General features: G+C 34.9%; 1 protein-coding gene across 4 annotated transcripts in view; it reads right to left on the bottom strand.

Moving 5' to 3' along the window:
- VPS50 (VPS50 subunit of EARP/GARPII complex) overlaps positions 1-25,466 on the bottom strand; it is a 126,289-nt gene that overhangs the window by 63,529 nt on the left and 37,294 nt on the right. For all 4 annotated transcript variants that reach the window (XM_059171122.1, XM_059171119.1, XM_059171121.1 and 1 more), the window contains 5 exons: positions 25,279-25,321; positions 23,755-23,853; positions 22,254-22,394; positions 4,379-4,511; positions 1,255-1,343 (listed from right to left, as the gene is read on the bottom strand). In XM_059171122.1, the coding sequence (XP_059027105.1) occupies positions 1,255-1,343; positions 4,379-4,511; positions 22,254-22,394; positions 23,755-23,853; positions 25,279-25,321 (505 nt within the window). The remainder of the gene's footprint in view (positions 1-1,254; positions 1,344-4,378; positions 4,512-22,253; positions 22,395-23,754; positions 23,854-25,278; positions 25,322-25,466) is intronic.

Here is a 25,466-nt window from a genome sequence, read left to right as displayed (position 1 = left end):
TCCTCAGGCAAGGGAAACAAAAGCAAAAATAAGGTATCGGGACACAAGATTAATACATAGATTAATAAAAAACTTTACATGGTGAAAGAAACCATCAACAAAATGGAAAAGCAACCTACTGAATCGGAGAAGATATTTGCAAATACATGCTATTCTCTTCTGAAAATAGAAGAGGATACACTTTCAGATTTGCTTCACAACATTTTTGTTTAAAAAAAAATCATTTTAATTCTCATGTATTGTAAGCTTATGTAAAACTTTAAAGGGTTAATACCCAAAATATATAAAGAAATTATACAACTCAACACTGAATATCCCAAATAATCCAATTAAAACGGGCAGAGGATCTGAGTAGACATTTTTCCAAAGAAGACATATAGTTGGCCAACAGACACATGAAAAGATGCTCAATGTCACTAATCATTAGGGAAATGCAAATCAAAACCATAATGAGCTATCCTCTTATAACTGTCAGAGTGGCTAAAATCAAAAAGACAAGAAATAACAAGTGTTGAGGATGTGATAAAGGATTGTGCACTGTTGGTGAAAATGTAAATCAATGCAGCCACTGTGAAAAGCAGGATTGAGGCTCCTCAAAAAATTAAAAATAGTTATCATATGATCCAAAAGAGCAGTCCATAAAGAACAAAAAAGAGTTATCTTCAAAGAAATTACACTTTTATCTATGAAATAATAAATTTTAACAAATTAACAAATTTATCTGATAACAACAATTATGCTACTAAACTGCAAAAAAAAAAGTTACAGAAGGTACGTTCAGCCAAGAAATACATAAGATGCCCTCAAAGAACAAAAGTCGTTGACTGAGATAAATTTTTTTCATTCTATACTAGATTTCAGCCCAATTACGTTACCTATTTAGTTATCCTTTTCCTAAAATTAATAGAAAAGGAAAGAAAACACAAATGAATGAAATAAAAATAGAGTATCTCAATAAGAAAGCAATTTCTTTAGGAAAGCATACATTTGCTAGGACACTAAAAGCAAAAATGTATTAAAGAAATCTATGCATATTTCCAATGGTGATATTCAAATTTAAAGATTTACAGTCAAATACAACTGTGAGCTAAATTAAAGAAATTAAAGAACAGATTTAGTCCAAAGAAAAACACAGAATTAACTCCATAAGAATGCAAATAAGTACATAAAATTCAAACACTGAATTTCTAAAACAGCTTAGACATGAAACTTTCTGTTGTTTTGTTAAAAAAAAAAAATTAAAAAAACCCAAACCTGCCATATTCGTGTAAGTCCATGTTCTAATTTCTTTTTTATGTAGCCACGATCAAAATTAGTTTCTTCAGTACCCATATTACTCCCTTCTGAAAATAAAAGAGGATACACATTTCAGATTTGCTTCACAACACTGTTTCCAAAAAAAAAGAAAGAAATCATTTTAACTCTCATATATTGTAAGCCTATGTAAAATATAGAAAATATGTTCAATATTTATACAATCAAAACAATGTCAAAAATAGGTGTTCGGATTAAAAGCACTTGATAAGCTATATAAACTTAGACCATGAAATGTTAAGTATTTTAAACTTAAGATCACTCAGTACATATGCAATTGGAGCCCGGATTCCGAGTTGAATACTGGGATCCCAGAGATGGGGTTCTCAGTGACTTCTATACTGCCTACTGCTGGGGCATTACTGGACCCATTAACATAACTTTCAGTTAATATGCATGTTAACAAGAGTACAGACTGCAGAACTGCTCATGCAGTAAGGTAATGATGCACATGCTTTATATTTTTCATGATCCAGAATAGTCTTATCCATTCCAGACAAATAATCTAACAAAGTCCAATTCAACAGGTGAGAGCCATGACCGGCTTGAAAACAAATTTCTCCCTAAAAGCGACTAAAAATACATGTATATACATTTATATTAAACAGATTATGCCTTTTTGTGAATAAACTGTGTAGAACAACAACACCAGGGTGAGCACTGGTAACCAGCAAAAGGCCCCTGCCTAGGCCAGACCCCATATTCATGCCTACTGTACCTGTGACCCCTTCTACAGCTTAAGCCTTATTATCTGCATGGTCTGGCTATCAGGGACCCAGTAGCTCAGGAAAGCGCACCTGGATGACAGCTTCAGAGTTTTCTTTTAGAATGGTAGAGTGTTAGGATACCAGTAGTATCACTACTGAACTACAGCAGAGGACATCTTGAGACCCTATCACCTTCATGAAGTTGTATGAAGAAAAAGGTTCAAATTACTGACTCCTGCAATTGTATTCCTTAATGTGAATATGAAAGGAACAATTTCAGGTGAACAAATGATTTTTTTTTTAGTTCAATATATTGTCAGATTTTAAGCTAATCAGAGTCCTGAATATTCTTAAGATACCCAGAATCAGGTCAAAGAATTATAGTGAAGAGCACTAAGTATATAGGGCTCAAACAGTATTTTAAGTTTGACTGTATACCCCAGTGAAAAATACATACATATACAAAAAAATTCCTGCAAACTATGAGCCTGCAGCAAAAAAACAAACTTCATTATGATGAATACGTATCATCCCCTAAACTCTTATATCTAAGGTGTATATTAATTTGTTACGAACTTTCTCTCAGGTTTCTCCTTAAATAATGTACTAGCAAAGAGAAAAGAGGTGTTGCAATGTCTTAACAGTTTCCACACCTAGAAAAAAATAAAGGTTGCCAAAACAGGATAAACTTGTGAAGGTCTGGAGTCCCAGGAAGCCCAGCAATTCCCTAAGTAACCTGAGATTAAAAAAAAAAAAAAGAAAGAAAGAAAAGGAAAGAAAAGTAAAGGCCTGTGGACATTTCATCATCATCATCATTATCTCTTGACCCATTTCCTTTGGTATCAGCAGAAACCAGTGTAAGCACTTTACATTACCCCTAAAATTGACAGCAAACTTTCAGGTAGATGCGTTACACCACCCTATGGAACTGTTTGTTTGCTTCGATTTTTTAATGTCCCACTTTAAAAAGGAAGCTGAGCCTAGAGAAGATACCCTTCTTTACATTCTCATCTTTGGAAAATGGGAGTCAAAATCTGAAGCCAAGTGTCTCTTGACTGCTCACAGAGGTAGCAGAGGGATGAGAGTACAGGAGTGGGGTAAAAACAGTCTGGCAGAAACCTGGCTCAGGGCCCACACCTTTTCTCTGCTTTCTCCTCTTTCCCCTTCTTTACATTCCCCCAGCAGTGTTTCTAAAAGGATGAAAATCCTTCTATAGAATTTTCTTCTTGCTATTTTCTGCTATTTCTTGCTATCTATATCTATTACCAATATTTATAAGCTTCTTATAAGTCAAGATAAACATTAAACTTACCTCTTTTATACTACCAGAATCCTACAGTATGAATTGTGTTCTTCCAGCCACCCAAACACAGAAATCAAGCACCTCAGAAATTACAAGTTACTAATTTGATTGACTAGCTACATTAAATTGCATGCAACACAAAAAACTTGTGCAGTGTAATTTATTTTTCCCATATTAAACAGAATGCTGATAAAAACATTTTTCACTTTTTAACATATTTTGAATACTTCATCTATTATTGTTCAAGGATAACCACTTAAGATACATAACTATACAAATGAAGTAATTTAAATATGTCTAGTTAATATTATTGTTCAGAGATTTGTTCTTTATGTAGCTGATTATACCATAATCATTTAAAGTTGTATTTTCCATTCCAAGATTACTATTTTAAAACCTTGTTTTTATGAAATTGTAAGTCCTGCTGTGTTTTTGTAGGAAGAAAAGTATAATTTAAAAAAAAAAATTTTTTTAAGATTTTATTTATTTATTTGAGAGAGAAAGAACATGAAGGGGAGGGAAGAGGCAGATGGAGAAGCAGACCCCCTGCTGAGCTGGAAGTCCAACATGGGGCTCAATCCTAGGACCCTGGAATCATGACCTGAGCCAAAGGCAGACGCTTAACTGACTGAGCTATCCAGGCACCCCAGGAAAGTATAATTATTAATTCTTAGACTCCAGATTTATGAGTACAACTTGAAAATTAGCAAACAGACTTTATATTAAACATTAGCATTACTTTTACAGCAAATTGGACAGACCAGTGTCTTACTTAGTTTGCAATTAATTTTCTTAAAAGCCCTTTGTTAAGAATTTAGTCCTAAAGCCATCATCACATATTCATGAAAACTGGTAGTATCTATCACTTAAGAAGACCTTTGGGCCAGTTAATCCCTGAAGGTAATGGAGCTTTTATAGAAGCTGAATGACTTTCTTCAGTGAATATTTAACCTATGGGTCACTCAAGTTCCTGAAATGGCTATCCCTTTTTTTTCTCCTTATTCCAGAAATATGGCATATTTATAGTTGTTTTTAAAATAAAATAATTTCCTACCAGAAGCAGAAGTAGTATCTTCACTGTCATGCTTTTCATGCCATTCCATAGTCCTGTAATAGCTGAGCATAACTTCCCACAGTGCTTTGCACAGGTCAGCAAGGCATGGAATATAGCTGTCTGGTGTAACATGCTGAAGAAAATGAGAAAAGTCACCTTTAAAAATTATCACAACTTGCAAAAAGGAAATCAATCTATTATGTCATTTATGTAAATTAAGTACCTTTGACAATCCCTAAATTCTAGAAATTACATGGATATTATAGATATTCCATATCTATTAATAACATTTAAAAATAATGTTTTACATAACATGGCCATGAAACAATATGTAGTCTCAAATCTCCCTAATGAAAATGAGTAGATTTTTTTTACCCTCTATTCTTTGTATAAACTACCAGCTTGTTACTCTGCCCTTTTTTTTCTATAGAGAGAGTGATACCTCCATTCCATTTTGCTCTTTCTATCATAATGGAGCATTTGGTTCATCATTTGAGATTTCATAACATTTCTTCCTTTTGTAATCAAACTAGCATAACCAATCATGCCGATAAAACACTGAAAGGCTAGTAAGACAGATATATATTAAGCCCTCCAAAGTAAACAGCTTGTAGAAATAAGCTACACAGCAAATGAGCACATATTGGTAGCAATCCTCTCTTTTTCAAAACATTTTTTCTCTCCATAATGATCTTGCCCTCCTCTAAGCGCCGTGCATATTAAAACATTCATCAAGGATTCCCTGGGGAATTCTACCAAACTCTCAAAGAAGAAATAACGCCTATTCTCCTGAAGCTGTTTCAAAAAATTGAAGCAGAAGGAAAACTTCCTGACTCTTACTATGAAGCCCGCATTACTCTGATCCCCAAACCAGGCAAAGACCCTACCAAAAAGGAGAATTTCAGACCAATATCACTGATGAATATGGATGCTAAGATTCTCAACAAGATCCTAGCAAACAGGACCCAACAGCACATTAAAAAGATTATCCACCATGACCAGGTGGGATTCATTCCTGGGCTACAAGGATTGTTCAACATTCACAAATCAATCAATGTGATAGGACAAACTAAAAAGAGAAGAGAGAAGAACCACATGGTCCTCTCAATGATGCAGAAAAAGCATTTGACAAAACCCAGCATCCGTTCCTGATTAAAACACTTCAAAGTATAGGGATAGAGGGAACATTCCTGAACTTCATCAAATCTATCTATGAAAGACCCACAGCAAATATCATCCTCCATGGGAAAAAGCCTGCAGCCTTCCCGTTGAGATCAGGAACATGACAAGGATGCCCACTTTCACCACTCTTGTTCAACACAGTATTAGAAGTCCTAGCAACAGCAATCAGACAACAAAGAGAAATAAAAGGTATCGAAATTGGCCATGAAGAAGTCAAACTCTCTCTCTTTGCAGATGACATGATTCTTTATATGGAAAACCCAAAAGACTCCACCCCCAAACTACTAGAACTCACACAACAATTCAGCAACGTGGCAGGATACAAAGTCAATGTACAGAAGTCAGTGGCTTTCTTATACACTAACAATGAAAATACAGAAAGGGAAATTAGAGAATTAATTCCATTTACTATAGCACCAAGAACCATAAGATACCTGGGAATAAACCTAACCAAAGAGGTAAAGGGTCTGTACTCAAGGAACTACAGAACACTCATGCAAGAAACTGAAGAAGACACAAAAGATGGAAGACCATTCCATGCTCTTGGATTGGAAGAATAAACATTGTTAAAATGTCTGTACTGCCTAGGGAAATCTATATTTTTAATGCCATTCCGATCAAAATTCCACCGGTATTTTTCAAAGAGCTGGAGCAAATAATCCAAAAATTTGTATGGAATCAGAAGAGACCCCGAATCACTAAGGATATGTTGAAAAACAAAAATAAAACTGGGGGCATCACGTTACCTGATTTCAAGCTTTACTACAAAGCTGTGATCACCAAACAGCAAGGTACTGGCATAAAAACAGACACATAGACCAGTGGAATAGAGTAGAGAGCCCAGATAGTAGAGAGCCCTCAACTCTATGGTCAAATAATCTTTGACAAAACAGGAAAAAATATACAGTGGAAAAAAGACGGTCTCTTCAATAAATGGTGCTGGGAAAATTGGGCATCTATATGTAGAAGAATGAAACTTGACCATTCTCTTACACCGTACACAAAGATAAACTCAAAATGGATAAAAGACCTCAACATGAGACAGGAATCCATCAGAATCCTAGAGGAGAATATAGGCAGTAATCTCTTTGATATCAGCCACAGCAACTTCTTTCATGATATGTCTCCAAAGGCAAAGGAAACAAAAGCGAAAATGAACTTTTGGGACCTCATCAAAATCAAAAGCTTCTGCACAGCAAAGGAAACAGTCAACAAAACAAAGAGGCAACCCACGGAATGGGAGAAGATATTTGCAAATGACACTACAGACAAAAGGTTGATATCCAGGATCTATAAAGAACTCCTCAAATGCAACACACACAAAATAGACAATAATATAAAAAAATGGGCAGAAGATATGAACAGATACTTCTACAGTGAAGACATACAAATGGCTATCAGACACATGAAAAAATGTTCATCATCCTAGCCATCAGAGAGATTCAAATTAAAACCACATTGAGATACCACCTTACACCAGTTAGAATGGCCAAAATCAACAAGACAGTAAACAACAGGTGTAGGAGAAGATGTGGAGAAAGGGGACCCTCTTACACTGTTGGTGGGAATGCAAGATGGTGCAGCCACTTTGGAGAACAGTGTGGAGATTCCTCAAGAAATTAAAAATAGAGCTTCCCTATGACCCTGCAATTGCACTCCTGGGTATTTACCCCAAGGATGCAGATGTCATGAAAAGAAGGGCCATCTGTACCCCAATGTTTATAGCAGCAATGGCCACGGTCGCCAAACTATGGAAAGAACCAAGATGCCCTTCAACGGACAAATGGATAAGGAAGATGTGGTCCATATACACTATGGAGTATTATGCCTTCATCAGAAAGGATGAATACCCAACTTTTGTAGCAACATGGACGGGACTGGAAGAGATTATGCTGAGTGAAATAAGTCAAGCAGGGACGCCTGGGTGGCTCAGTTGGTTAAGCAGCTGCCTTCGGCTCAGGTCATGATCCCAGCGTCTTGGGATCGAGTCCCACATCGGGCTCCTTGCTCCGCAGGGAGCCTGCTTCTCCCTCTGCCTCTGCCTGCCATTCTGTCTGCCTGTGCTTGCTCTCTCTCTCTCTCTCTGATAAATTAAAAAAAAATCTAAAAAAAAAAAAAAAAAAAAAAAGAAATAAGTCAAGCAGAGAGAGTCAATTATCATATGGTTTCACTTATTTGTGGAGCATAACAAATAGCATGGAGGACATGGGGAGTTAGAGAGGAGAAGGGAGTTGAGGGAAATTGGAAGGGGAGATGAACCATGAGAGACTATGTACTCTGAAAAACAATCTGAGGGATTTGAAAGGGTGGGGGGTGGGAGGTTGGGGGAAACAGGTGGTGGGTATTGGAGAGGGCACGGATTGCATGGAGCACTGGATGTGGTGCAAAAACAATGAATACTGTTACGCTGAAAATAAATTTTAAAAATTAAAAAAAATTCATCAAGCAATTAATAAAAACATAAACTTGTATGGCTCAGTTCACTTTTGTGCAAACATGTCAAATTTCTGAAATTCAACTAGGAAGTAGTGAAATAAAGGAGTTGTTAAGCTTTGAGCCAGACTACCTGTGTTGGGTTTATGCCAAGAATGGCAGTATGGTTCAATCCAACAAATCTATTAATATAACTCACCATATTAACAGTCTAACAAGAAAAACCAAATGATTATCCTAATAGATACTGGAATAAACCGTCTGACAAAATTCAACAGCTGTTCCTCATAATAACTCATAAAAAAAAACTAAAATGGATGGATATTTCTTTAAGATAAGGAAACTACAGCACACCTACTATGGTCCAGATCAGGAATAAGACAAGGCTGCTCACTATCCCCACCACTATTTAACGTTCTGAAAATACTAGCCAATGCAATTAGACTGAAGAAAAGTGTAATAAGATGGGCTTCACAGGGACTAAGCCCCAATTCCTGTTTTCTGTAATTTTTCATTCCCTGACTCTGAGCGTCGCCTCATCCCTCTCCCTTTAAAACGTTCAGTCACCTCTGTACAAATGGAAGTTGAGCCTGGTTCACAGTGGATTCTTTGCCCTATTTCAACAGTATATTAGGGGTTGAAAATCTGTCCATAAAACTTTGATTTAGTATTTGGCTTTGTTTATCTTTGACACTCTATATATTCTGTTGTCAAAGCTGAGAGAAAGTACCATCATACATTGCTGGTGGGAATGAAAAATGATATAATCCTAAGGAAGGGAATTTGGCATTGTTTCACAAAACTACATCTATATGTTCCCTTTGACCCAGCAATCTTACTTCTAAGAATTTGTTTCAGGCATTGTTTGCCTGAAACAAGGCAAAAATATATATGCACAAGGTTATACATTGTGAAGGATTATTTGTAACTGCAAAATACTGGAATCTATCTAAATGTCCAACCAGGAGACTGGCTGAATAAACTACTGTCCATAAACCAAAAAAGTACTATACAACTATGAAAAATAATACATGCATATTTAAATGATACATGCATATTTAAATTTTTTTAACTAAAAAAAAGTTTCTCCTGGTAACTATCTTTTTGTTCTCTATAGTTAAGGTTCTGTTTTGGGGTTTGTCTCTTTTTTTTTTCCCTTTGTTCATCCATTCTTTTCTAATAGTCCACATAAATTTTTTTCTCTGACAGACAGATTTCACTTAGCATTATATTCTCTACCTCCATCAAAGAGGGGAGGTGGGTGAGCAGATGAGTGAAATAGGTGAAGGGGATTAAGAGTACATTTATCTTGGGGGCGCCTGGGTGGCTCAGTCAGTTAAGCATCCGACTCTTGGTTTCGGCTCAGGTCATGAGATTGAACCTGCTTAAGACTCTCTCTCCCTATCCCCCTCCCTCCTCCTGCTCTCAATAAATAAATAAATAAATAAATAAATAAAAGTACACTTATCTTAATGAGCACTAAGTATTGAATTGCTGAATCACTATATTGTACACCTGAAACTAATACCACCTTGTATGTTAATGATAATGGAATTAAAATTTTTAAAAAATTACCTTGATGATACACATATATGAGAAAGGGAAAAATTTTTAATTATATGTGTAACATATAAGTTATATACACAATACATATATAACATATGTATTTAAAATTATATATATATAAGAAATAGAAAAAATTTAATGCATATATCTGATATCATGACAAAAATAAACAGAGGGAAAATAAACAAGAAAACACTGAAGTTAGTTACCTTTACCAGGTGGGGTTGGGGATGAAATGGAAGAATCATTAAGAGGAAGTGACACTTCTCTAAACTTACCACACTGGCTATAGGTACGTATCCACAGAAGAATTAGAATGACCATCCAGATGTACACATGGCTTGCAGAGATTAATATAAAATATTTCCCATACTTATGTCATAATTTTGGAGTAATTTTTTATGTTTACACTTCATGTTTACTTTTTAAATTACCACCTTTACAACCAACCAGTCTTGATTCCCTCTGCTCCCCCCTCCGCCTTGGTTTATTTTTATCTCATCATTATGTATCTTTTATAGCACATACATATAATAAAAACTTGATACTGATGCATGAGTTCAGGAAAAAGCTAAAAGCAGAGGGCAAAGAAAAGAAAAAAAAATCACAAAAAAGTTCTGGGCTGCAACTCAGCAATCATTCACCTGAATAAAGGTATTCTTCTATAACTCAATTATTTTCACCTTCATAAAATCAACTTTACATAAATTTATATTTATATTATGCAAATAAATTTAATCTAACTATATCCCAACATTCCTTTGGGTAGATAAAAGGAAGACATTGTTAATCTTATTTCTTCCCAAAGAAAAATTCTGACTATACAAATAACTGTGTTATAGTTCACCAATTAATTTTTATTATACTTGTCACAGTTTAACAAACCAGAAAATTGAATCTTAGAACTACTACTACCTTCTACTTTCCACTCAGCCACTGTCTAGCTACATTATTTGCTTATTTATTCGAGGAAAGGACATTCTTTCCTATGTTACCTCTTGATGATTTGCTCAAATTTAATGGGTTTGGATGAGATACACGAAGATGTATATGTAAATTCTTTTCCAAAAAAAAGTTGAAATTATTGAAATCATAGCAAGCTTTTTCTCACCGAACGGATCCAAGTGTAAATTATTCACACATCTAGCTACACCACTATACATGCCTAGAAGTCTTCCAAAAGAATACAAATTATATTATCTTCACAAATATGTTCATGTCTACAAACATAAGACTATGATGTACTTAGCACCGGATAACAAGATGACTCTTGCCTAAATTTATATTCTAAGATAGAAACAAATGTAGAGATTCATTGTACTAAATATATACACAATACATAGTTTGAAGAAAGGGGACAAGGTGGAATAGATTTAAAAAATAATACTGTTTTCAAAACATTTAAGCCCAGATGTACTAATTGCTGCATGTGAAGACCATGCTGTCAATAAGTTTAAAAGTGTCATTTCATTTTAAAACTGGAATCCAAAAACCACTTCCCTCTGTACCATGCAACCAACTGGTATGGACTCTCAAAGCTACAAATGCTTCTCATGCTTTTAACACCTTATTACTAAAATCATTCACAACTAGTGTTCTCTCATCGATTCATAAAAATCACCTCTAAACTTCCAAGTAGAGAGTCTTATCACATGGACACGGGTGAATCATAACTATAACAAAGGAAATTTTTTAAAAAAGACAAATAAGCCAATAATTGCATAAGTTATCAAAAAATAAAAGAACAAGCAGAGAATCTGAGTTTCTGAATTAACAGCCCATGAAACTTGCCTCAGGCATCTATCCTTCTTCATACCAGCAGGGCATAATAGAGAGAAATCTAGAGAAAGAGTTGGAAGCCCTGGATCCAGGCAGCACTAGTTCCACAACTTAGCGGTCACATGCTCTTACACAATAAACCACTGGGAACCAAAGTTTCACCTTTCATAAAACAGAGTTAGAGATTCCTGGATCTGCCTACCTCATCATTAGTTTAATCCACCCACCAATTACTAAACACCTAATGCTTCATCTCAGTTCAAGTCCCCATTTAGGGATGATTTGTTTAGGATAAGACCAGAAATACTAAGGCAGGTGAGTGCCATGCTCTAATCAAATCCAGTACCATGTTCATGTCACTTATCAATAATAGCAATGAAAGTCTTAAATTGATCCATTTTGAAAATATTCACAGTGAGACACCCCCAACGAACTAAAACAACATGTCTTTAAGTTCTGTTTTAATACCTAAGAATATACATGAAATAGAAATTTAATGATCAAATATTTATCTGTGCTCTAGAGCTATTTTCCACTGTCATTTTTTAGCTAAAAACTAGTAGTGTCCATTTATTTAGCAAAAGTTGTGAGGTGAGTGGGAAAGAAAAAAAAGTATAGTATTTTAGAAATATCTCAAAAAACATGCAGAAAAGAATATTTTAAGTAATATAATTTTTTAAATATATAACCTCTATACAGATAACATCCATGTCTAGTAACTCTGAGGATTATAAAAAGTAACAAATATCCTAGGGGGCAGGATTTGGAGAATATTCACAAATCGGGATGTTATAATGTAAAAAGTCCAAAACAGCATTTCCACTCTGCTTCACTATTCAAATCAAAATAGGCTTCTTAATCAAATCTTAACACTTTCAAAAAACCCACAGATATGATATCCTATTTCTATGTTGGCAAAGAATAACACTTTGCACCCTCCACTTCTGCTGTTTAGCCACCTCAACCAACCTACCTGGTCAAAATAAAAAGGATGAAATCAGCTTAAGTAAAACTAGCAACATCTCAGCCTTAATTATAAACAATAAGTAAGAATCTAGAGGCCAGGGGCACTTGGATGGCTCAGTGGGTTAAAGCCTTTGCCTACAGCTCAGGTGATGATCTCAAGGTCCTGGGATTGAGCAAGGAGGCTGCTTCCTCCTCTCTCTCTCTGCCTGCCTCTCTGCCTACTTGTCATCTCTGTCAAATAAATAAATAAAATCTTAAAAAAAAAAAAAAAGAATCTAGAGGCCATTTTCAAAGAACGTGAAACAGTTCTTTTCTAATCTGAAGCACACAACGAAAAAATATGTCATCTTTTAAAAGTTGCTTAAGTGCAGAGGTAAGTGGTACATATGAAAAAAAGGAGGACGACAGATTTAGCTTTTTAATACTTATTAATTTGCTTATACACTCATCAGAAACCTCTATTACCAAATACCTACAAAAATTTCAGTTAGATGATTTTTAAAATAGAACGTCAAAATAAAAATTCTTAAGGAGTATCCTTAAGGTATTTTTTGTTCTTGTTTCACTTTGATTTAGCACTCTAATCACATCCTGACAAACATAAAGGGAACAGATGTCTTGGCATCCTCACAGGGATCCAAAACTCCCAGCACTGCCATCCCCCATCCCCAACGTCATACACACACTGATAGATGGATTTCAAAAGAACAACAAAGAGTTAGCAGTATCTTCAGATGAATGCTGTTAGCTTTGTGCACTCTAGCACCAGAAGCTGGTGGAAGACTACTGCTTGTCTGGGAAAGGCTTCAGGAAATATGCTGCAGATCCAGTCGGCACTAGGCCCAGGAGCCAAAAACATCTCTAGGGAGGCTGAACTCTGGACCTAAATAAGTGTCTGGGCCAAGCTATTACAAGATCTTTCCAACCTCTAATTACTTCAATAAGGGCCAAGCTTGGACAAAATATGAACAGCTTCAGTACTTTACAGACATTGGAAGCCAGAGATGTGCACAGTATAGTGGAGTGGATAGCACACGTTTGGGTTTGGGACCCAACTTTGTGACTTACTTGGTTATGATGCTATAATATGGTTTCATTTATCTCAACACCCCTAGGGATAAAGCACATAACTTACATTCTCTCTGAAGCTTTAAACACTAGGACTCAGGGCAGCTTGGTGGCTTAGTTGGTTAGCATCTGCCTTTGGCTCAGGTCATGATCCCAGGGTCCTGGGATTGAGCCCCATCGGACTCCCTGCTCAGAAGGAAGCCTGCTTCTCCCTCTCCTCCCCACTCATGTTCTCTATCACCATTTCTGTCTCTCTCTCAAATAAGTGAATAAAGTCTTTTAAAATAAATAAAATTTTTTAAAAAACACTATGATTCTCCAAAGACAATAATACACATAAGCTATAGCAAAACTTTCCTTGTACCAAACTAGATCCATTCATGATTTAAAAACACAAGCATTTCATGGTTAAAAAAAAAAAAAAAAAAAGTCACTCTCATTTCCCAGGCACTTTATCATTAATACTAAAATTACATATACCCACGAAATCGTATTTATCTGTAATAATATAAATGATGCTAACTTGGAACTAAGTGACTAGCACTTTGTGAAACTGCTTGTGAAGTGCTAAACTGTGAAACAGAAGGATCTCCTTTAAACCGCTGGAACTAAGTAAGTAACTAAGTAACTATCACCTTGGAACTAAGGAGCAAAATTCCTTGGGAAGTGCTAAACTGTGCAACAGAAGGGTCTCCTTTAACACATTCTTAGGTTTTTCCAAATTGCCGTTAAATGGCCTGAATCAAATAGACAGCTTAATACTATAAAATAAGCAAAGCAGGTATAATAAGAACACATCATTTACCTTTCCCAAATTACAACTGAAAAAATGTTGTGAACCCCTAAACTGAGATTATCACCAAAAAGGGGGCAGTATTAAAATGTAAAAACCATCAAATTAAAAATAGGGTTTCTCCGGATGCCTGGGTGGTTCAGTCAGTTGAGCATCGGCCTTTGGCTCAGGTCATGATCAGAGGGTCCTGGGATCAAGCCTCATGTCAGGCCTCAGGCCCGCTCTCTGCTCAGTGGAGAGCCTGCTTCTCCCTCTCCTTCTGCCCCTGCTCGTCCTCTCTCTCTCTCTCTCTCTCACTCTCCCTCTCTCTCTCTCAAGTAAATAAATAAATAACATATATATTTTAAAAATAGGGTTTCTTGACAGATCTCAAGAATGGCTTTCTACCCGTAAGTTCTTTTTTGTTTCTGCTGGCAGTGCATGCCATGCTCTAAAAAAAGGTTGGTTCTTTAACATTTACTCCCAACCCTCCCCTACAACACATACACACACACACACACACACACACACAGCCCAGCAATCTACATTACACTGACAGGGTCTTAGACATGGGCAGCCCAGGTGCCTTGCCACACCTGAGCCAGTTTCAAGTAACCAAGAAACCCTTCCATTTCCACCCAAAGAAGGAAGACTGGATACCCAGATCACTACAGCCCAAAGCATGCACTCCAGAGGCACTACTGAGTCCCAGAAAACACTGAAAACAACCAAATCTGCGCACTGAAAATCCAGTTAAACCAAGCCAGACAACCTATAATTCCTTTCACCTGCCCATGCTCTCCTCCTCTTTTGTCATTGCTCAGATTATTTCCTAACAACCCCCAGGACCCAGCCAACCCACTGCGCCTGTTGAAATCCAAGACCTTCAGAACTTGCAGGCTCCTCTTAACAATAAGATACAATTTTGCCTTCCTTAGATCCCTTAAAGAACTGTGTTGACCCCAATAACACTTTATGTTGTTTGAACTTTCACACTTGAACAATCATAATTAATGTGACACCTTACTGGGTTGTAAATTCTGTAAACCTTATCTATCCTTGTTGAGCTGAACCGATTACTTGATTAACAAATGCTGAGTGATGATACGGGGACTGGTTTATGCTTAGCAAGTCAGACTATTAAGAAAATGGAGTCTTGTGTCCTATGCCAGCATCCATGAAAGGGTAAGGGGCAAGCTTATCAGTTTCTAAGTAGGATAAATTTCAGACCCTTCATGGCTCTTGATAGTCCAAAGAGTAAATAACAGAGAAAACTGTTCCTTACCTATGTTTCGATCATTAAGTTTTGAATTTTAAAATATTACCAAAACCTAGGTTTTTTTTTAATCTTAAATATACAGAAATCAATATATATTCATATATATGAAAATACATGAGTGGTGGTGGTGGTACAAATATGTGATAATAAATCTGACAGCTTTATTGTTTGGAGTATTCTAAAACTGACCTGAGGAAGCAACTCAAGGAAATGTATAGTATTACTCTTCTAACTGAAAAGACTTCTCTCATTGAACAAATATTCAAATTTGTACCTTCCAATAAGAGAAAAGGTCTACTTACCTATCCAACAAATCAACCAAATTAACCCAACAATCAAATAAATGTCCCAATTTAATTTCCTTCACATCCTAAATATGCCTGAGTGAGAAACAATATAAATTATTCTTGATATGCTACCTTCTGGTATCTGACAATTAAGCTAATAAATACAAAATAATCAGCATTCATGTGTACAGGGAAAGGGATAAAAGCAGACATCGCTGATGAGGAGTATAAATTAAGACACAATTTCTAGAGGGCAATTTTGGAAAAATGAACCAAAAGCCCTATAAATGCAAAGTCTTCGACAATGCAATTTTATTTCTCATCACTTATGCTAAATAAAGACGTGTGCAAAGACTTAGCTTTAAGAATATTTACTACAGTGTTGTTCATAATGACAAAAGCTAGAAATAAAATAAGTAACTAAGAATAGGAAGCTGGTTAATTAATCCACGGGATCTTATACTGAAATACTATAAAACTATTAAAAGTTATGTGGGTAGCATATTTACTGAAATGAAAAATTATAACATAGAAAGTGGGAAAAAATGTTATAAAACTGTGTGGACAGCATAATCCTACTTTTAAAAGCTATTTGCTTACATACACATTAAAAGAACCAGCTTTGCATGCATAAATACTAATTTTTATTTTCTTTTTGCTTATGTATATTTTTCCATAATTAGTGTTTTACTTGTATGATTTCAAATATGTATATTTTTAAGAGTAAACATGTTAATTAATGACTGCTTAATTTGTGCAACTACTTATATAATCCACATTCTAACTCCATAATGACTCCAAATAATATAAGAACATACAAATACCAGACTAGTTTAAGTCAGAAAACAGTCAGCAAAAGGATAAAGAGGCAGTTAATTCTATAGAGAAGTAAAAATATGATTGTTTGATGAGAGATAGTATATTCTTCATAACAAAAAACTCTGAGAATTTAGGAATAGAAACATGCTTTTAACCAAAAAGAGGAATTTGTTTTTAGGTTTCTATATGAACATCAAAATAAACTATATCTTTTTTTTTAAAGATTTTATTTATTTATTTGACAGAGAGAGACAGAGATCACAAGTAGCAGAGAGGCAGAGAGAGAGAGGGGGAAGCAGGCTCCCCGCTAAGCAGAGAGCCCGATGCAGGGCTCAATCCCAGGACCCCGGGATCACAACCGGAGCCGAAGGCAGACGCCTAACCCACTGAGCCACCCAAGCACCCCAATAAACTATATCTTTAACAGAGATCTTACTAAAGAGATTTACTAACCCTCAAAAAAACTGACATTGAATTCAGCATCAAGAGATATTACTTATAAGAAAATTTTAAAGCTTAGAAGAATGGAATGTTAGGCCAGCAGTCAGTTTGTCTTTCTGTGATGTATGCACATAAAGCACCTATAAAAGTACATGGCATAGGGGTGCCTGGGTGGCTCAGTCAGTTGAGTGTCCAAGTCTTTATTTCGGCTCAAGGTATGATCTCAGGGTTGTGAGATCGAGCCCCAGGTCAGGCTCCATGTTTGGCACAGAGTCTGCTTGAGATTCTCTCTCTCTGACCCTCCATTCCACAGCCTCCCTACCTCCCCCTGCCCCGCTCTGCTTGCACTCTCTTAAATAAAAGCTTCTCAAAAAGAAGCACATGGCACACAAAAAGGGTACAATGTTGGTTTTCTTTCCCTCATACTTAAATTTAAACTGTGTCAACACCACACCAATTAGAGACAAAAAGGGCAATCCAATTTACGCAAGAAACATTTACTAAACACTTCCCATGTGCCAGACTCTGAGAAAACACATACTGAAATGATATCAAGAAGTTTTTTCAGGGCATCTGGGTGGCTCAGTCAGTTAAGCGGCTATCTTCTGCTCAGATCATGATCCCAGGTGGAATCCAGCTCCCTGTGAATAGGGCTCCCTGTTCAGTGGGAGGCTTGCTTCTCCTTCTCCCATTCCCCCCTGTTTGTGTTCCCTCTCTCTCTGTCTCTCCCTTGTCAAATAAATAAATAAAATCTTTTTTTAAAAAAAGCTTTTTTCTTAAAAAAACTCCGCTTTTCACCAAAGTTACTACTACATCATGAAGTTCATTTCAAACACAGAACTCAAAACTCATTAAGCTCATTTGGAAATGAAAACCTGAAAAATGGTTGGGAAAATTTCAGCCAGCTTTAGTCAGCTCTATTATCATAAAATTAATCAATAACATTCTAATTAACATCTTAATATAAGCTTCCCCAGGAAATCCAACAGCCTGCGAAAGATAGTAAAAAAAAATTTTTTTTAATTGGTGCATACTTCATAAACTTTTAAATAACCTACAAAAAGTTCCTCTACAAGGTCACTACATAAAGAGCATCCACTTGGTGTCTGTAAATCTCTCCATAGACTGATATCAATATGTAGGGAGGGGGACATTGATGTAAATGCAATCATGAACAAAGCTTACTTTTTTTAAGTAAATAAAATCACCACTAAGCCCCTTTACGTTGGCCCTTTCCAGAAATGAATGAGTTTTAATTCTCGTTTGAAGATTTTCCTAATTATCATTTACTTGAGCTTCAAAAAATTTGTACACATTTTTAAAAGAGCCTAAATTACTGATCTAACAACTGTACACCAATACCTTTAAGAAAAACAGGAAAACCAGACTGAAAAACTATAAAAAGAAAAACTGTGCTTCTAATTAAATCATTCAGAAAACATTGTTTAGTAAGGAAAGTAAAGTAATTACATTCAATTACAAAATAATTCCAAAAAGCTCAAAGCCAACTAATCTTTTAAACGCAGAAGCAATGGCTGACAGGACACAAATGGCAGAAATCTCCTAATGGGAAAGGATGCTGCTGTCCTTAAGAACTCTGAAGTTCTTGATTTACCAGAGTAAACAGGAACAGAACGCTAATTTTGCCCCAGATTTCTTTGTAAAAGGATATCAAAAAACTTTAGTTCAATTTCATTCTAGTCCACTTAGTAATAGATGGGTATGAGTGGTTTAAAATAATACTATGAACAAGGGCAAGATTGCTTCATTTCCAATCTCCTTCCATTTAAAGGAAACAAATTGTTCCCATTTACAGGAACTCCATCCCTCTCTCAGCTCTGATGAGTATACTATTTCATGTATTTCATTTTTTTTAATGTTATATTTAAGCTCTATCTATGATTAAGGACTTCCTTCAAAATATTGCTATTATATAGAGAAAACCAACTTCCCAAATGCCTAAACTCTTTTCTCATTTCTAAAATCTACCAGTCAACACCTTATACGCATCTCCTAAGGGCTCTTGCTTCTTTCTTATCTGACATTCCATTGCCACATGTACTCTCCCAATAACGCATCCTCCATAAGTATTCTGTTTCGTTTAACCAGAGCTGAAATGATTCTCAATTGTCACACACTGAAAAATCAAGAACTTTACATTCTTTTAATAAAAGGCTCCTTCACAACTCATCATCCTCACCTGAGCTGTGCCATACCAGATCCTTTGTATGTGTTCTCACCAGGAAAACATGTTTAATTTCCTTTCATCAGTTTATTTATTAAATTTCTAAGGGCTGCTTCCATTTTCCTCTCCTGAGATAATCATCTTCCTTTATAGAACTCAGTTACTGAAAGATTACATCTTTTCAACAAACTAACTAATAAATAAACAAATCTGATGAGAAATAATTTCTTCCTAATCTTCCCTGGTTTAAACATCCCAACGAGGATTCAATATTATAAAACAAATTAAAACTTAAGTTAGGTTTCAAAGAGATATCCACATCCCCGTCTGCCTATGGCAGCACTGACTTAAATACTTCTAAGAAGCCTGGGGTAATTTCTGAACTTCTTTAATTTTATTGAGAATTATGCAGAGAAAACAGGCCATCCTAAAACACATCATATTCTTCACCTCACTGTTCAGCTCTCCTAAGTCTGTTCTCTCAACATAAAGAGCCCACCATACCTAATTCTGTTAAATCTTTTCCTCAAAAGAAATTCCTCCACGAAGTCATTGTCAACATTTGCTACTCTTCTCACCTCTTCAAAACTCCACCAACGAATGTTTTAGCACACCTTGAATATAAACCAGAAGTGTCCAAGTGCATTCGATGAAAAATAACATACGTTCTGGCTGTTCTGGGGTGGGGGGTGTTCTAGGACTCAGCTCTAGTATACTAATAAATCACTTGTTTCCTTAATTTAATTATATATAGCTCACTACTATCACACATAGATGGATAATTTTATAAAGAATTACCAGATGTTTCTTGGAGTCATTTTAACAAGCATTAACTCAAAATAAAATCAATAAAGATAAACCCTTTGTTATCTGACCATTTAAATATACATACAGCTACTTCAGTAGTCAGCTTTAAGAAAAACAGTGAAAGAAATTAAAAAAAAAAAAAACGTGGTAAACACTTTAAGCAGGAATTTTTGTTCATAAACATTTGTAATTACAACTTCCAACTCTGTATTACATAAATGTACAGAGGACTTTCTCAAGAAACAGGAGCACGAATATGTCTTTGACTTTTAAAAACACATAAAAGTTTAATGGTAATAAAGTACACTACCCACACACACAAACACACACCAGATTTAACCAAAGAAGATTGAAAGACAAAAGTCATTTGTTTAAAATGTTTGTTTCAATTATTAAAAGTCATTTTCTGCTTAACAGAGAAATCATTAACTTGTAATAAACTGCTTTACTTTTTTTTATTTCTATTTTTTTTAAAAAATAGAGAGAGAGAGAGAGCGAGTGAGGGAACACAAGCAGGGGGAGTGGGAGAGGGAGAAACAGGTTTCCCACTAAGCAGCGAGCCTGATGCGGAGCTTGATCCCAGGACCCCAGGATCATGACCTGAGCAGAAGGCAGCTGCCTAACTGACTGAGCCACTCAGGCGACCCTTGCTTTACCATTTAACAAAACCATCTCTTCATGACAGCAACACTAACTAAATAAAAAAATGAAATTGATTGCTTATATATTTAATTTAAAATATATACTATCAACCTAATTTCTTAGGTTGATATAAATAAGATATGTATATATATAAAAGAAGAATAACATTTCAAAATCATTGAAATTTAACAAATGATGGCTATACTTAAAACTGGATATTCAAAAATGGAATTATAAAACTATATCCCACTTTAAGTTAATAATCATTAAATTTGTGAAAGAGTCCTCGTGATATATGAAATGATTTTTAAAAGACATTTTTTAGCTATATTAACAACCATCCACTGCCATTATTAACTTAATCCTTCATCTATCATATATAATCACATCCTCCTGAATATTTACTGTAACTCAAGTAAGATCTTAGATTCTCTAGATCCCAATGAACATAAAACCTACACTTTTGACAAACTCACTAAAGAATGAAGAATAGCTTAATTTTATACTAATTCTTGGACATAATTACAGTAGAAAATAGGTATCTACTTTCCAGAACTATTATTTTCTGAGTTGATGTTACAAAAGATTCAAGAATGCGTCCAGTGAGAGACACAAAACATTCTTGAACTAGAATTAAAGAGACCAAGGTTAACAATGACCACCACATTGTCAAATCAAGTGATCAATTCTGTAATAATCACTATATGCAGACTCTCAGAAGCAAGTGACATAGGTTTACAGTCAATTCTTCTTGAAATACTTCCTTCTGTAGGCTGTTCCACCATTTCCTAGTCTTCCCCTCCCCCACTAGCTGCTTTCTTTCTCTGACCCTCTCCTAGTCTCTCCTCCTTACCTAATCCCTGAATGTCACAAGGCCCAAGTGCCCCATGGCTTCTTTATTTACACTCCTTTCCCCAGTCTTCTTATCAAGGTTTTAAGTACAATTAGATTCTGATGACTCTATCACTTCAGTTCTCATCTCCCTAAGTTCTTTTATCCAACTGCCTCCACAAGTCCCCATGAACATTCATAGTTATCAAACAGAATTCACAACCCTCCAATACAAATCTGTCTTCTTTGTAAACACAAATGACACCACTCACTGTTCTCCCAGTTGTTCATCATTCTCTTTTCCTCACACCCTACATCAATCCAACAATAGGACCAATTCTAGAACAGAGACCAACTCAGTTCACTTTTCACCTGTGGTTATATTTCCTACAGACCTCTGTTTCTTTAAGAATGAAAAGAAATTGGTTACAGATCCTGACAGAAACAGCATTTCTACACATGGAAAGACTGATGGGAAGTGTATACAGGAAACCAGCTAAGATGATTGCTTAGCAGTACCTTAGATGCAATCACAGTAGAGAATTAAGAGCCCAAAAGAAAAGGATAAAAGAAGCTATGACAGAGTAAAGAGTCCATTTAGAAGCAACTGCACTCCATCAATCTGTACCATCTCATCACTTGTGTGACTGAATCTTCCATTATGAGAAAAAGAACAATATGGGAGGAAAAAAAGACTTTTGGCAAAGACACTTCTTTTTATTTCAGTAGCATCCTCAAATAATAGATACTATGAAAAATGGAATATGAATTTAAAACTAAAAGAGAGGCAATATGATCAGAATTAAATTACTACATACGGTACAGAGATCCTTATATTGCAGCTTTTGGAATTTTGTATCTGTGTTTCCTGAACATAGCTCCACATAACCAAGAACAACTTGAAACACAGTATTATGAATGGCTTGAGTGAAGTGCATGTGAAGTTGATCCATTGCTGTCTGTGGAAAGAAAAATATATATATAATTTCATATTATTAAAATAAATGTATTTCAAAGGATTTGAAAAACATAGGAAAAAAATCTTTATAGATTATAAATGCTATAGATATAACACAAAGATCACTATTATTCATCATGAACACTGTTCTGTTGCTTTGTATTTATGATTGGTATCCATCCTGCTCTTTTTTAGACATGTCATATATAATCACACCTTTGGATCCCCTCTGCCAGCATTCCCTTACATTGTTCAGGATGCTTCTCAATAGTTACCTTCTCAGAGAAACCTTTCCTGACTATCCTACACAAACTGGGACCTTCCATGTCTCTATCCATTTACCCTGATATGTTATTTTTTTATGGGACTTGTTACAACCCAACACCCTGTCCACTTATTTCTTTAATGTTTGCTTCCCTTACTAGAAGATAAAATAGATGAGGGCCCATATCAAGGTGCCTGGAGCAATGCACACGTTAGGGGCTACTAAATATTTAAGGAGTAAAATAATTAGTCTAATAAGGGTAATTAGAAGTTATAATTGTATCTTCAAAGGTCTTTAAACATGTCCAAAATTACCAAGTGTCTATCATCTTGTAATTTCTCCTTGGTAGCTTAAGACATACAAATTAATTAAGTACAGTAAACAATCAAATTTCTTTATTCAGACTTTAAAATGTAAACAGAGTTTCAATGGTTTGGTAAATTCTTAGATCTCCATCTAAGACAGGAGACCATTAAAGGGAAGAAAACATTTACATCTATCACTTTTAGCTGTTTTATAGATAAATGCACATGCAGAAGGTACAATTAACTTTTCAAACAATGACCCTTGTTGCAAATTTTTCAAGGAATTCCTTGAGCATTAAAAGAATGTAAAACCAAGGAAGTAGTGACATCATTCAGAGAGCAAGAGAATCCTTTGAAAAATCTGATAAATGAAATGGAGTTGTTTTCAGATAAACATACTTCACAAAAGTTTACATACCACTTTGAGGGAAACAGGCTGGCCCATCTCAGAACCATGAAGCTCCACATTAAGAAATTCTCAGGATCAGGAGCTAAAGTAAAAGACTACACATCCCTTCCAACTGAATTATCTTATCATAACACTTTTAAAGAAAAACTACATAAAAGTGTGCAAACACTAAGCCTGACAAACACTTTCATAGCTCAAAACAAATTTCTGTCATGTTTTAATCACACTCCATACACAGAACCTATATTCATATGGCATAAAAATTTACTTTGTTAAATGAAACTTTTTAAGGACACTATATAAGTAATATTCAGACTTGAGCACTCCTAAAGATCAACAGATTCTTGATTAAGAAAAAAGCAAACATTCTTTCAAAACTAACCTGTGTTTTTCCAAGAAGTCGATAAGCCTGCTGAACCTTGGTGTAATGGTTAATGTCAAAATTCTTGCAGATTTTGGAAAGAGCAACATCCAACTGTTCCTATGGAATTAAAACAAGAGGCAAGAGGCAGTTAAGGAATTCTGTTTTCAAGGCAATGATTAGAAAGTATTAAGACTAATTTTTCATTATTAATTAATATCTAAAGACACTATGACACTAAATTTAATAGTCAATAACAAATTTAAATAAAAAATACAAATAGATTGTAATTCTCATGTATTACCAACTGTAACCAAGTTTACTAAGATGCCATTAATATATGAGTAATCTAAAAACCCATGCCTAGTGCTTCAAGGGACACAAAACAAGTATAATAGTTACTAAAATAATTTTATTTATTTTTACTTTTTTCCTCAAGGATCTGCTAAAATCTTACAATTACACAAACTGAATTTGTAGAACTATTTAAAAATAATAAGTCCTTCTATAATCACTGAAAAACTAATTCTCAACAAAACTACATTGACCTTAAAAGAACATACCTCAAGTTATGTACTTTTATATATAATTGCACCAACTTTGTCTAAGGATTTCTATTTCAGTGATTTTGTTTCAAAATAATGATTGTCTACCTAAGTACCAAATAATATTGTACATTGAGAGTAAAGAAATATTGAGCTTTCAAAAGTTAAGTCCTCAATATTCAAGAGATTATTTACTTACAGGATGTTCAAAGCATTATCTTTATGTTTATCAAATAAATTACCATTCTTACAATTACAATTTCATTTATGATGAAAACCTACTGTCACAAAAGTTGTTTGAAAGTCCAGCCTCAATTTTTATAATTACTCTCATCAGGAAAACGAAAAAATAAAATACCAGAAATTAACAAATAATTCTTATTACATTTATTAAAATGAATACCCTGCTTTGCAAAGATTGCCAAGGAAAGAGATGAACTCTAAATAAATGTAAGAGGAAAGGCAAGACTTCCTGCTCATAATGACATATCTTTTCCTTTCCATTTCTATATTTTTGATGAACTGTATAAAATATTGTAAGGGTTTGGAATTTAGGAGGGTTCATCAGCCAATAATTATTCTTATATAAATTAACTCACTGAAATAAAAAAGTTAATAATAAGGTAATTAATAAATGGTAAATATTTTGGTTATAATTTACATGAAAACATATCTATGACTAACAGTTTTGGGATCTTTCTGGATATGGTATCTTCAGATACAAAATATTTTCAGATCCCATAAAGATAACAATAAAACCAATAATAAATAGTAAATATAATAAGTAATGAAACTCAATAATAAAGCCAAAAGTATTATTGAGTTTACAAGTAGATTAACATTAACTCAACCATGCATAGATATCGCAAATAAAAAAACAAAGTGTTGTGATCTAGAGCGCCAGTAATCCACACAAAAATCAAAACACAAGATGTAGATGAACTATTCTCTTTTCTCTGAAAAGAGAAAACCACTTAACTTACGATGTAATCCTTCTTACCTCAATTTGTTCTAAAGTATCTTGAAGCTTTGAATTCAATTCACTGTTAAATAAAACAGTTAGATGTGACCATCTTTAAAAGAGATAAACTAAGTGCTCAATAAATAAATACTAGCTAAATAAATAATTCATAAATTCACAGATGAATAGTATGAGCAGTAAGATATGCTGATTCTACAGACAGTGCA

Source organism: Mustela lutreola, chromosome 4, assembly GCF_030435805.1.
Source record: "Mustela lutreola isolate mMusLut2 chromosome 4, mMusLut2.pri, whole genome shotgun sequence".
Taxonomy (NCBI): domain Eukaryota; kingdom Metazoa; phylum Chordata; class Mammalia; order Carnivora; family Mustelidae; genus Mustela; species Mustela lutreola.
Note: the sequence above shows the minus strand (reverse complement) of the source record. Positions and strands in the feature narration are given on the sequence as shown.